Raw genomic sequence first — 13,577 nt, 5'->3', positions numbered from 1 at the left:
ACAATATCATGTCCTATTTTACCTAAGACATGAAAATATAACATAGCAATAATGATGTAAATGTATTTTATAACTTTATGGAAGTGTGGGGTTTATTGTATAACCATTAGAGCCATCAGTCTTCACTGCTACATCATAAAAAGAAATCCTCATAACTACTATCTTATTAAAACTATTAACTATTCATTCACTAAAATACATGTGAATAGATACAGAGATAATTTGACCCAGAACAGCATCAATAAACAGAAATGTGTAGCACCTATTTAGGAAAAGTCATCAAATTTAAGGATAAACAACATTTGGGGTATTTTTAAAGTTGTCAAATGTCAAAACGGGGTCAAATTTGACCCGAACAGTAAGGGTTAAAAAACAATGGCAACAGGGGGGAAAAAGTGAAACCTTTGCAGCAACGCATGTTGATGTCATTCAGCTACAATTAGCACTGACCAGTCAAAGGCCACATCAGAGGTTTACATGACATTACTCTATAATATTCAGTTATAATCAGCTGTTATTTTTCTTGATAACAGCTGCATAGTTGGAGCATTACAGTAATGAGGAAACTGGAACTGCTGCTTTTGGAAAAGACTGTATTATGTTTATTTTCAGGTCTAACAGTATTTGACATCTAACTGTTGACCAATGATGATACGCTGGCAGCTCTGGACTTCAGAAGTTAAATCTGATGTTTTGCATTAAAGGAATTTAGAAAGTCCATTCTGTTGGTGTTTTTGAACAGCAGAAAGAAACCACACAGTTTTTTTCTTCTTCTTCTTCTTCTTCTTTAAAGTGATGTTGCTAAAAACAAAAGTTGAATTGCCCAGCAGTACCTGTATATGAAACTCTCTGCCTTGCATTTTTTAACACATGGCAGACACAACTCCTTGGTTTTCCTTTGTAAAAGCACTGCTGTTGGTATAAACTTACATACGATGTGAGTGTGAGCTACATTGTCTTTTTATTTCTGTACGTCAGCACTCCCTCTCTAACAAGCGTGTCGTGTTTCTAAGATCCTGGTTCCAGAGCTGTGTGCCATCCACCCCATCCCTGCCTCCCTATGGAGGAAAGCAGTGTGTCTGCCCAGCATCCTCTACCGCCTCCACTGCCTCCTTACCGCCGAGGAACTCAGAGCCCAGACAGCCAGTGAAGCTGGAGTGGGAGCCCAGACCCTCCCCCCTGACTTCAGGTCTCTATGACATACTCTGTAAAACCTGTCAGTCTGGACCAAAGTGATGGACCGACTGACTGACAGACATTTCCATCCCCAGAGTCTTGCTGCTAGCATATTTTTCCGTGAGTTCACCTTAAACTCTACACCACTGCACTGTAATGTAAAGCTGGTGTCTCTCTCTCTCTGTGGCAGGTATCCAAACCTGGACTTTGGCTGGAAGAGATCCATCGACAGCAAAACGTTTATCTCCTGTTCTGAATCCGGCGAGGACGACGAGGGTCACTGTAAGAACCACGAAACTGTATCGCCCGATTCCAATTCCCTAACACATCCCAGTAGTCACCACTCTTCCCAGCCCGGAGACGCCACCTGCACCAGGAACCTAACTAACGGCACTGCCCAAGTCGCCCTCTGCGGCGATAACGGCCACCAAGAAGAGCACCTTCACCAACATGACAATTGCCAACGCTCCCAGCCCAGCTCCCCTGGGCTGCAGAGCCCCGAATCAATACAAACCACTACCTCAGTTCCTGTGCAGCCCTCTCACAGCTTGAAGAAGCACAGCTCGAGTCCTCCGCAGCCTAGTGATGAATGTACACCAGGGAGGACCTCAGACCACACCAATAAAGCTACCTCAGTCTGCAGCCGGGCAGCAACGTGTCCCAACGCTCCAACAGCACCTTCTCCCAACCTCGCCATCGTCCCCCAGCCCAGAGCCGAGGCAGGAGACTCCCCTAAAAGCCTGGGGCCCAACCCGGGCCTCATCCTGCAGGCCCTGACCCTGTCCAACGCCAGCGACGGATTCAACCTGGAGCGCCTGGAGATGCTCGGCGACTCTTTCCTCAAGCACGCCATTACCACGTACCTGTTCTGCACCTACCCCGACGCCCACGAGGGCAGACTCAGCTACATGAGAAGCAAGAAGGTGAGACACTTAAAACAGAATGGGGCAGTGGATAAATAACCACATGCACCGTCCACTGACTGTCATTAGTTTCAGTTAGTATCCAGAAGACAATAGCAGTATTACATGTCACAGTGTGTTGACTATATTTGGTCTGCCTGTTGTCCAGGTGAGCAACTGTAACTTGTACCGTCTGGGGAAGAAGAAGGGACTCCCCAGCAGGATGGTGGTGTCCATCTTCGACCCCCCTGTTAACTGGCTGCCTCCTGGCTACGTGGTCAACCAGGACAAGAGCTGCACCGACATACCGGATTCTGAGGAGGTCAGTAGACTTCCTTCATAAATCATACTGTGCATCGAGGACACTTGTATTATCCCTCGATCCTTCAGCTGGATAAGGGTTAGAAATTAAAATGAGCATAAGCAGTATATTTTAGGATCCATTCTCACAAACGTAAGGTAAATTTAATTCATTCATTCATTTGTGTCATGATGTTGACTGGCCTCTAGAGGGCAGAGTTGACCTTGTCTGACAACAATGAGTTTGGATTGTAATTCCCAAGTCTTAACTCTACAGTCTACTCTCAGATATGATATATGAATAGATGGTAGCTCTTGGACAAAAAAAACAACATTTAAGCAAACATTAAAAAAACAAACACACATATAACACATATAGCTACAAGCAGCCAAAATGACACGTTGAAGTGTTTATTAATGTGCAGAATGTAATTATAACTTCTCTTATGAATACGTATTATCTGTTATTGGTATGTTATATCTGTTTATACAGCAGCCTCCACTCATTGGTGTCCACAGGAAGAGTTCTAGTTATTGAGAAGTACATAACATAACAACATTATATTGTGTTTTTAAATGTTTATATACTGATTATAGAGTCCATAAGTCTATAGTCTATAGAACTCCCTATTGCCACCAAAACATCTCTGACCCATCAATGCACAGACTCCAAAAGACCTCTGAAGGTGTCCTCTGGTATCTGGCACCAAGATGTTACCATCACATCCTTAAAGTCCTGTAAGTTGTGAGGTGGGGTTTCCATGGATCAGACTTGTTTTTCCAGCATATCTCACCGATGCTCAATCAGATTGAGATATGGAGAATTTGGAGGCCAATGCAACACCTTGAACTCTTTTTGTAGATGCTCTGTCATCTACCGTCACAGTTTAGCACTTGTCAAAATCCATCAGATCCTTACACTTGCCCATTTTTCCTGCTTCCATCACATCAACTTCAACTGACTGTTCACTTGCTGCCTAATATATCCCACAGTCTGACAGGTGCCACTGTAACGAGATAATCAATGTTATTCACTTCGCCTGTCAGTGGTTTTAATGTTGCAGCTGATCAGTGTAAATGTTACAGAGGCCACCATGAAGATTTGATCTCTGATATACTGCTTTTTACACCAAAAATTACTAAAGTTTCACAAAGTTATTGTTATAAATAATCAGTTTAAGGGATGAAGATAACACATTTTATTATTAGTGATGATCTTGGTTCCAAAATTACAAGGTAATGTCTTCAAATGTCTTTGTCTAACCAACAGTCCATAATGTTCATAATGATATATACAAAGATATTAAATAAAGAAATGTATTTGAATAATGTAAGATAAGTTGCTTCAGCCAAACTTTCACATTTTTATTTAAAGATCTTTAAATCTTTTTCATTAGTTTTATCTCAGTTCTTAATGTGTTCCAATAAATATGGATCAGCTATAGCCTAAGAAATCTGACACATCTTTTTTTCACAAATCACTTGATACAAATGGTAAAAACTATTAAGTTAAGAAGGTAAGATCAATGATATGATATGAATGAACGTTAAGTTGGAGAAAGCAGTTCCTGCAATCGACATTACACGATTAATAGGATCATTGATCTAGACAGGACTAGTCACTCTGTTGGCATTTTGGGGACCACAAAAACATTCAGTCCTCTCTGATTGGACAGTGGTATTAAAATTGAATTTACTTTATTGTCCACCTTAGTGGAAATTTGTCTTTGGCTTCCTCCAATACATTAACAATACAAACAATACACACCATATCATGAAGACATTAACCCTCACATACTGTTCATATTCAGATTCACAGTATCCCTTCATAATTAGTCTATGTGCCACAGTTCTGCACAACAAATTATTAATGAACCTCATCAGTCACAGATAAATGTGGGATTAATCCTTAATGCAGAAAGAGTTTTTAAACAGTCATTTTTCAATGTTTGAATAAATAGCGTTCAAACACTCGACAGAAATGTATTTCAGCTGCACACAAATGTTTTTAAGAAGTAGAAATATTTCCATTTTTTGTATATTTTGGTTTACATTAGGATAAGTTGTCAAATTTAAGGCCAAAAAAATAAGTATTTAGGGTTGTTTTTTACAGCTCTGAAATGTCAAAATGGGTCAATTTTAACTCTTAATAGTATGTGAGGGTTAAAAACATACACCAACACTACACAACACTACACAATCAAAAAACAGCTGATATCAGAAGCTGCTGGCATCATTAGTCATTTTAACAGGTGAATGTGAGAGTCAGTGCTAGCTAACAAGCTGCTACCTAAATGTTTTCTGCATTGCTTTTTGCTAATAAGACAGAAAGAGGAGAGATTGTTTTGGTAACAGTTAGTTAGTGTTGGAGTTTAACAGATGAGTTTTTGGTAAGTTAACCATATATGGAGTCACTGTGCTGCAACACTAGCATGCAGAGGTGAACACAGAGCAGTGAAAGGATTAGCTGTCTTTGAGCTGATAGTGTGTGAATCAGCCCTGATCCTTTGGACTCCTGTGATCATTTCTGTGTTTCTACAAACAAATAAAATGTGAATTACAGCTTTATTATTTTTTATAAAGATCATTCCCCATCACAACCCAAGTGTAACTTATGTCTGAGTCATGGGTTTGGTTTGGCAGCATCTCCTACACACTGCACGGCGGGGTGTTTGACTCAGCATGTTAACCTTTATGAAAGGCTCGTCATGCTGGAACCTCTGCTGCAGAGAAACACCGAAATACCCTTAAAATCATTTCTCATTACTTTCCCTTTATGTCCATTATTCAGGCCAAAGAGGAGCTACTGGCTAACGGGCAATCTGGGAACGAGTACGAGGAAGATGACGAGGAGGTTGAGGAGGCGGACGAGGATGGCGAGCTGATGTTGAAGGAAGAGCCGAAGGACGAAGTCAACATGGAGGACGACCTGGAGTACTACAAGGAGCACATCAAGTTCATCGACAACATGCTACTGGGATCCGGCGCGTTCGGTAAGAAGATCTCTCTGAGCGGCTTCCCTCCCCCTCTCACCCCGGCCTCCAGCTCGTCCCCCGCCATGGAGACTCCATACGAATGGAAGCCCCCCAAGAAGCCCCTGCATCCCACCACGGCCCACTACACCCCGGAGCCGGTGCATAGCGGGCCCTCGGCCGACGAGTTTGACTACAGCTCATGGGACGCCATGTGCTACCTGGACCCCAGCAAGGCCGGCGAGGAGGACGACTTCGTGGTGGGCTTCTGGAACCCGTCGGAGGAGAACTGCGGCGCCGAGCTCGGCAAGCAGTCCATCTCCTACGACCTGCACACGGAGCAGTGCATCGCCGACAAGAGCATCGCTGACTGTGTGGAGGCTCTGCTGGGCTGCTACCTGACCAGCTGTGGAGAGAGAGCCGCCCAGATGTTCCTCTGCTCGTTGGGCCTCAAGGTGAGCGAGGATCTCCGGGCGTCTTGGAGATGTTCGGTGACGTCTAGGTTGTCTTGTTATGATACAGTCCACATTACAGTGTGCATGTATATAGTGGTATCCATGCTGTTAATCAGCTCTAAATGTATATACAGTATATCAGTCATCAGATGGCTTGTGCTGTGTTTACTACCACAGAAGAGAAATGTGTGTCTGTGAAAGGAGCCTCGCTGAATAAATGTAAAACTAGAGTCTCCCAACCATATGTCACATTGTTGGAAGGTAACTCTACAGAAGCCACATGAAACTGATAAATAACATATGAAAAACACTGATTATTAATTCTGTTAGCTATAACTCACAGATCTACTCTCCCGGTCCAAATGTGATCTCACTCACTGATGTCACTTAAAGAATGGAGAGCAGATCATCATCTTGTAACATCATTGGCAACGTTCTCTACAGTCTGCTTTTGCACTTTGTTTCCACTCCAGTGACATGGAACACACACAAACATCTTTAAAAAATCCTGTTGGTTTCACTCACCGTGAGGTATACAGCTGCATCTATTGATTTTTTTCATTAGCGATTAATTGATTAGTTGTTTGGTCTATAAAATGTGGATTACGGTTTCCCTAAGACCAAGGTGACGTCTTCAAATGTCTTCTTTTATCTCAACCAACAGTCACCAACACAAAGATATTCAGTGTACTGTCACAGAGGACCAAAGAAACAAGGAAATATTCAGATTTGAGAAGCTGGAATCAGAGAACTTGGTTATTTTATCTTACAAATGACTCAAAATGATTAATCAATTATGAAAACAGTTGCAGATTAATTTAATATCTGATTGGTAATTAAATCGTTTAATCAACTTGACAAAATGTGACATAATGACCACTAGTAAAGAGTGCTTTATAAAATAAAATAAAAGAATCCTTTATTAGTTGCATGATGGGGAAATGTACAGTTTCACAGCAGCAAGTGGATAGTAAAAATAAAAAGTGCATTAATAAAAAGAATAACGAACAATAAATAATAAGTACACAAGCAATAAAAACAAGAGTAGTAAAACAAATATTAACATTATACAAGAGTAATGTGGGTGTTGTCAGAATGATAATGTACCTGATATGGATATTGCACAGATTTTAAAGGGGGAAAAGGACCTATGATATTGCTGCTGCTTCTTTATATCATATATTATGTATCATAATAGACAGGTCATATCTAAGTCAATGTTAAAATGTGCTCCTGTGAAACCATGTTTGTCTGCATTAATGACTCCAGGTGTTACCATGGGAGAGAGGGGGCCTGACACAAGCATTGGTGTTACACAGCCGTCAGACCACAGCTCTGGACCTGTGCTACGGCTGGCTGAAGATCCCACCCCGCTGCCTGCTGGCCCATCCGGACGCAGAGCGGACCCTCAACCACCTCATCTCCGGCTTCGAGAACTTCGAAGCAAAGATCAACTACACTTTTCAGAACAAGGCTTACCTCCTTCAAGCCTTCACCCACGCTTCCTACCATTACAACACCATCACAGGTCAGACTGCGCCGCCCGGCGTCGGCTCATTTCGGGTTGTTTTTATTTGTTTGTTTTGTGTGCAGTTCAGCCTGTTTTCAGTATTATTTACAGAAGAGTTCAGAATAAGATGTTTGGGTAGTACATGTGACATCTGTGGAAAAAGTATTGGCAGAGGATGTTGAACATATGGTTTTAATATGCTTGTTGGTTGATAATGTTGACTGTTTATTTAGATTAAATGCAATATGACAGACTTTAGATGAAGGCAGTTGCCAAAATTGATAAAGGGATAAGTTGGTTATCTATCCATCTTTTTTTTCTTTTGGAATTGGTCAGTGCATGTCAATTTGTACTCTTCCCAACCTCAGATGCTGCCTGGCTTTGGTGCACAACCAGAGATATATTTTATTTTTCCTTGTTAAAACCTGGTGCCTACATTTTCCATAATGCAACTCAATTTAGTTCACTTGACCGCAAAGATTCAGCCATGTTATGCTAGTTGCAGCTAATGTAGCCTGGAGCTGCTAGCTGTTTTCTTGTTGTCTTAAGCTCCAAATAAAATCACTGGAGTTTCTTTTCAGTGTTATTAATATATAAAGTTACTTGTTAGCTCTGCCATAGCATGCTGCGTTGCTACTGAAGCGGCTGTAAAACATGGATAAATAGTTTTTAGCATCACACAACTCCCACAAAGTGACTCATTTCAATATCAGAATTTGATCCATTCAGTCTGATATCACTTGGAAAGTCTAGTAGAGCCACACAATGAAATGATTTGATTTAATGTGAACTTCTCAGCTGGAGGAAATCTCTAGAGGGAATGTTAAACCCAACACCAGATGAAAAACTGTGGTATACTGTAAAATATGCAGATATTTACACATTTTATTACATATGTTTTATTTTATTTTGCTATAAACTCCCAACACTAACATATTATTACTTTCTAACCCTAACTCTAACCCATTGGTTAGCGAGCAGCTAGCTAGCAGCACAGAACATCATTAGCATTCAAATGGAGTTGTGTTTGCAAGTTAAATCCATTGTAGTTAACATAACATATCACAGGCACAACTATTGTGTAACTGCCTGAACCTGCTAACAAAATAGTTTTACTATTGTGCTCATGTTTAGATTAACAGTAAAAGAGTATAGATAATAATCTAAACTGGGGAGATTTTCAATGACATTTAACAAAATAAGAAAACAAATGTTAGGCCAATGATGTTAGACTAAGTAAAGGAATAATACCACACACTTACAGATATAAATAAAGCCATGCTTATATTTATAAAGCATTGGAAATTAAGTTTAGTTAAGCATTTGTGCTGCAGTGACCTGCTGTTTATCTAGTGTATAGTTTTCAATTGGACAGCACTACATATAGCTGTGTTGTTTCCCAGCAACTAATTTACACCTTATAGAAGTCTTTACTAACAAAGACTCTCCTGGTTTAAGTAAATCACCAGTTTGAAACTAGCTACAACTTAGATAGAGCATAAAGAGGATTTTCCACACAAGCCTCATGATAGTTCTGTGAATACTTGATGAATTAACTTTTTCACTGAAAACCGCTCCAGCTGGAAACCTGGTTGATGAGAGCAGAATTGGCCGGCAAGACAACAAGCTAAAAAAGACCAAAAGAGACTGCAGAGCTGAGGGGAACTGCAGAGTGGGTGATAATGTGTGTGTTGTTCACAACAAGCGACACCTTTCATAGTAGACATGTGGTCATGTGGTCTGTGTGGAGCTGGTGCATGAATAAACTCCATGCACATGTGTGACTGTTTGTTTCCTATCCTCTTCAGATTGTTACCAGCGGCTGGAGTTCCTCGGCGATGCAATCCTAGACTACCTCATAACGAAGCACCTTTACGAAGACCCGCGGCAGCACTCTCCCGGCGTTCTGACCGACCTGCGCTCTGCACTCGTCAACAACACCATCTTTGCCTCTCTGGCCGTCAAGTACGACTACCACAAGTACTTCAAGGCCATCTCGCCAGAGCTTTTCCACGTCATCGACGACTTTGTGCAGTTTCAGCTGGAGAAGAACGAGATGCAGGGCATGGACTCCGAGGTGAGCCCCGTTTCTAGCAACGAACGCGGCCTTGTAGGAATAAACCTAAACGTTTTTTTTCCTTCTTCAATAATAGTCAGCATTCAAAAAAAGATCTGCCCGAACAACACGGACTGTCAGCTTCTATAAATCTGTTTCATATTCAATGATTTCAGTACTGAAGAGAAAATGCAGTTGGATTTAATTTGCCTGGAAATGACTATCTTGGCAGCAGATCTGCCTCATTCTGCTTGAGAGGTACTCGTATGCCTCAGGGAGAGCAGGCACATGCTCAAACACGCTGAGCAAAACAGCTGAAAGGAATAAAGAAATGCGCTTCAGTAACATGGTACCACTTTACTGTTCACCAGATCATCAAATGACACAATGAAGCTGCTAATGTAGCATGCTTGAGACCGTTATATGCCGTGTTAGTACATTAACAGTCTACATGCTGTCGGAAGAGAATTTTATCACCAAGCTGTGAACTAGGAGGAACTGTGTGTGTGTGTGTGTGTGTGTGTGTGTGTGTGTGTGTGTGTGTGTGTTCATTCATTCACTCCCAGACTCCAGTAGTGTGGTGCTCTGCTCAGTTTCTGCAGTAAATTAATGTTGAAAGTTGAGTAAGTTTATCTAAAAGTGCTTTGATAAAATATTCTTATCACAAGGCCCTTCCAGAGCTTTCAGTCACATCTTGTAGTCTTTATCAGCAGATGGACATAGGTCAGTCATGTGATAACAGGTGGTTGTATAGAGCTTGAACTCCTATCAGTGGATGCTGGGAGTGTTTTTGGTCTGGTGTGTTTCTGCTGTTGATTCAATCTCTTGTCTAGAGTCGTTGCCATGGTGACCTACACCTGTCACGTGTTAAGCCATGGTGATGTCAATGGGGGTTGAATGTTTTGTGGAAAGTGATGCCTCCTTCTGGCTTGTAGACTCTGCTCAGGACCTCTATCCATTCCCCCTTTGTTTGTGTGTTTATGTGTGTTTATGGTTCACCATATTAAAGGGCTGTCCCAATCAAATTAGCACAGAGTTTAAGTGCAATGTGAAACACTTAGATAGTGAGTCTGCATCGGTGCAGGCTTACGGTCAACCTAACAAGACGTGCTACAGGAGAATGAAGGAAAGAACACAAACACTCTACAGAAATGCCCTCCACAGCTGGGAGCGTTACTGGATTTGTAGTGACACTTGGTGGTGCAGCGGTAATGGGTTTGACTGATTTGGGACTGGGCCCACATGTCTGGTAGCAGTTTGGTTTAGCAGTTTCTCTTCTGGTCTTAATTCAGGGTCATGCCTCCTCTTCCTCTCTCCTTCTCTCCTCCTCCTCACTGATGAGATGTTGTTCTCTGTGTTGGAGACTCTTCACCACTGATATTCTCTGACGTGGCCAAACTGTTTGCTGGTTGGAGTTCAGACTGAGATATTGATCTTTTGTTCTAGATTGAAACATTTTTCAGCAGAAAAGTGCCAAAAAATCATGTAAATGAGGATTTAGTTTTCTTCCCAGATAGTAAACATAAGATGTTTTAGTTTTGTTGGTTGGACAAAAGAAGACCTTTAAAATGTCAATTTGGGAACTCTGAAATTGTGATTGGCATTAATCACTATTTGTGACATTTTATCGCCTAAACAGTTGTGTGTCAGTGCTGTGCAGTTCTTCAGCCAGGATTATTAAGTCATTATTGTTCAATCATAGAATGTTTGTTCTTCTCTGTGAACATCTAAAAGCTGCTTACATTGAATTAAAGTAAAAAATCCTTCTCTAATCTACAGCATCAATATCACCCAACCCAGAGTGTGTGTTGTGATGTCATCACCTGACAGCTTTGTGTGTGTGTTTGTTTGCAGCTGCGACGCTCTGAAGAAGATGAAGAGAAGGAGGAGGACATCGAGGTCCCGAAGGCCATGGGGGACATCTTTGAGTCGCTAGCCGGGGCAATTTACATGGACAGCAGGATGTCACTGGAGACTGTGTGGCAGGTGTATTATCCAATGATGAGGCCACTTATAGGTGAGGAGGAGTGAGAACACATGGTTTTTATTGTGTTTTTTTGATTGTTTAGTAGTTCATGTAGAGAACTTGAAGTGATGCAGGATTTTGGCTGATGGAAGGGTGTGAAGATGTTTGTGATGTCATCATCTTTTTAACCTCCCCATTTCCCACTTACAGAGAAGTTCTCTGCCAATGTGCCACGCTCTCCTGTGAGGGAGCTGCTCGAGATGGAACCAGAAACTGCCAAGTTCAGGTAGGAGAGCAGTACTTAGACTAGACTAAACTGTTTATTATAGTTATCATATGGAATAGATGAATATATATATGTGTGTGTGTATTTGTGTTTGTTAGGCTTTGTTTATTATGTTTACACAGACAAGCTGCACTTATACCATCAGGGCCTGGTTCTCTCTAGTTGAGGAAGAACTTACATGTTGTTGTGTGTATTGTGTGTGCAGCCCTGCAGAGAGGACGTACGACGGGAAAGTCCGGGTAACGGTGGAGGTCGTCGGGAAGGGCAAGTTCAAAGGAGTCGGCCGCAGCTACCGGATCGCCAAGTCGGCGGCGGCGCGGCGAGCTTTGCGCAGCCTCAAAGCCAATCAACCTCAGGTCCAAAACAACTGAGCTCCTCCTCCGAGCTCGCAGCATTAGCACCTAAGCTATTGACGCTAACGGAGAAAGAAAAAAAAAAAAAGCGACGTCGGCTTCCCGACACAGTGTGATGCTAGCCCTGTATCTTCAGCCCGCGACGGCACAACTAAGGCAGCCAGGGAACACTGTGTGGAGATGCAAACAGAAGAAGCAGACTGATCACACAACAGATTTCACTTCGGAATTTTTTTTTTTTGTTGTTGTTCTTTTTCTTTCTTTTTTTTTGTTTTTGCGCAAACACAATCTTTACTTTCCCTCTCTGCTTCGTGTAATCACATGAGTGCTTTATTAACGTTTAGCAAAGTGTTTAAAAAAAAAGGTCAGGTCGCAGCAGTGTCTATTCCTCACTGTTCTAGTTTTTTTCTTTTTTTTTTTCTTTGTTAACCTCTGTGTCAGTGAGATGAGGCTTATGCTTGTTGTGTAGTATTAGATTGTACATAGTTCAATCAAAAGGTGTAAATCAAAGTATGTAGGAAGACGGAAAAAAACGAGAGAAAAAAACGCTAAACTCCTCAGCCTGTGCACTAGTGCCAGTCAGTTTTAAAGCGTTTATTTAATTAAAAAAAACGCTAACAGCAGACATGGCTAACAGATACCACTGGAGCAAAGAACCTGGTGGCACTTCTGTCTGAAATCTGTCTTGAAATGGTATTCTTAATCATTTTTGCACTTAGTCCATTAGGGTCTGTTATTTTGAGAATTGTGTGGTCACATTGACACCAAAATCATATACGTAGCAAAGTATATAAATATATTATTAAAAAAAACAAAACTATAAAAGACATGAATGATATTCTTGGCCTTAGATTACTAAGGTTCACCCTCATATCCTGCGAAATGGATAGGAATTTCAACATTCCCAGTTACTGTAATTTAAACTAGTTTTTAACCGCACTTGAGGTTGCATGTTCTTGTAGCTTATGTATAAAACCTTGACAAACTGGATGGCTTCTATAAATGTTCTAAAAAAAAAAATCTAAAAAAAAAATCAACGGATATATCTAGAGTGTGTGCGAGCAAGATTCGGTGTTTAACGGCATTATCTTGGCGATTTGGTTTTAACCGCGTTTTTTGATACCGAGAATGGATGGATGGAGTTGAATTAGTCATTCTTCTTTGCGCACTTAAAAATGTCTTTCCACGGAGCGAATCATCCAGTTTTGATATAAGCAGGAGGAAGACATATCACAACAGTACAAATATGCTGCAGACTTTTCTACAAAAAAAAAAAATTGGATACACACACGGAACCTTTTCAGATAATAGTCTTTATGAGAAAAAACAGAAAACAAGGCCAATTCATTTCAACATTGCTAGTGTTCCTCACATCCCATACCTACCAAAGCTACATAGCAGATGTGACACTATGAGGTTGAAGTCAATTCCTAGGGATAAGGATACCAGCCTTCTTTTATTTTTTGTGTTTTTTCTGTTCTGACAAAAAAAAAATTGCCTCTCGCTAAATGTCTTTTTTCCCTCTCATCAATAAGCCCTTTTTTTCACTTGAATACCTCAGTTAATTGCATGCATTTCTTGTCTTTTTTTTTCTTTTTTGT

The 13,577-nt window shown here is 41.2% G+C and overlaps 1 protein-coding gene across 1 annotated transcript in view; it reads left to right on the top strand.

Moving 5' to 3' along the window:
- The window catches only part of dicer1 (dicer 1, ribonuclease type III), a 28,697-nt gene extending 15,904 nt beyond the window's left edge, over positions 1–12,793 (top strand). Inside the window, exons 22-30 of the mRNA XM_062440197.1 lie at positions 1,014–1,189; positions 1,367–2,099; positions 2,248–2,400; positions 5,170–5,805; positions 7,075–7,333; positions 9,124–9,392; positions 11,226–11,388; positions 11,548–11,623; positions 11,829–12,793. Coding sequence (XP_062296181.1) covers positions 1,014–1,189; positions 1,367–2,099; positions 2,248–2,400; positions 5,170–5,805; positions 7,075–7,333; positions 9,124–9,392; positions 11,226–11,388; positions 11,548–11,623; positions 11,829–11,994 — 2,631 coding nt within the window. The 3' untranslated portion in view covers positions 11,995–12,793. The remainder of the gene's footprint in view (positions 1–1,013; positions 1,190–1,366; positions 2,100–2,247; positions 2,401–5,169; positions 5,806–7,074; positions 7,334–9,123; positions 9,393–11,225; positions 11,389–11,547; positions 11,624–11,828) is intronic.
- Positions 12,794–13,577: the final 784 nt, after the last annotated feature.

The sequence above is a fragment of the Scomber scombrus genome, chromosome 19, assembly GCF_963691925.1.
Source record: "Scomber scombrus chromosome 19, fScoSco1.1, whole genome shotgun sequence".
NCBI classification, from domain to species: Eukaryota; Metazoa; Chordata; class Actinopteri; order Scombriformes; family Scombridae; genus Scomber; species Scomber scombrus.
The sequence above is the reverse complement of the archived record's forward strand: the minus strand, read 5'-3'. Positions and strand labels throughout refer to the sequence as shown.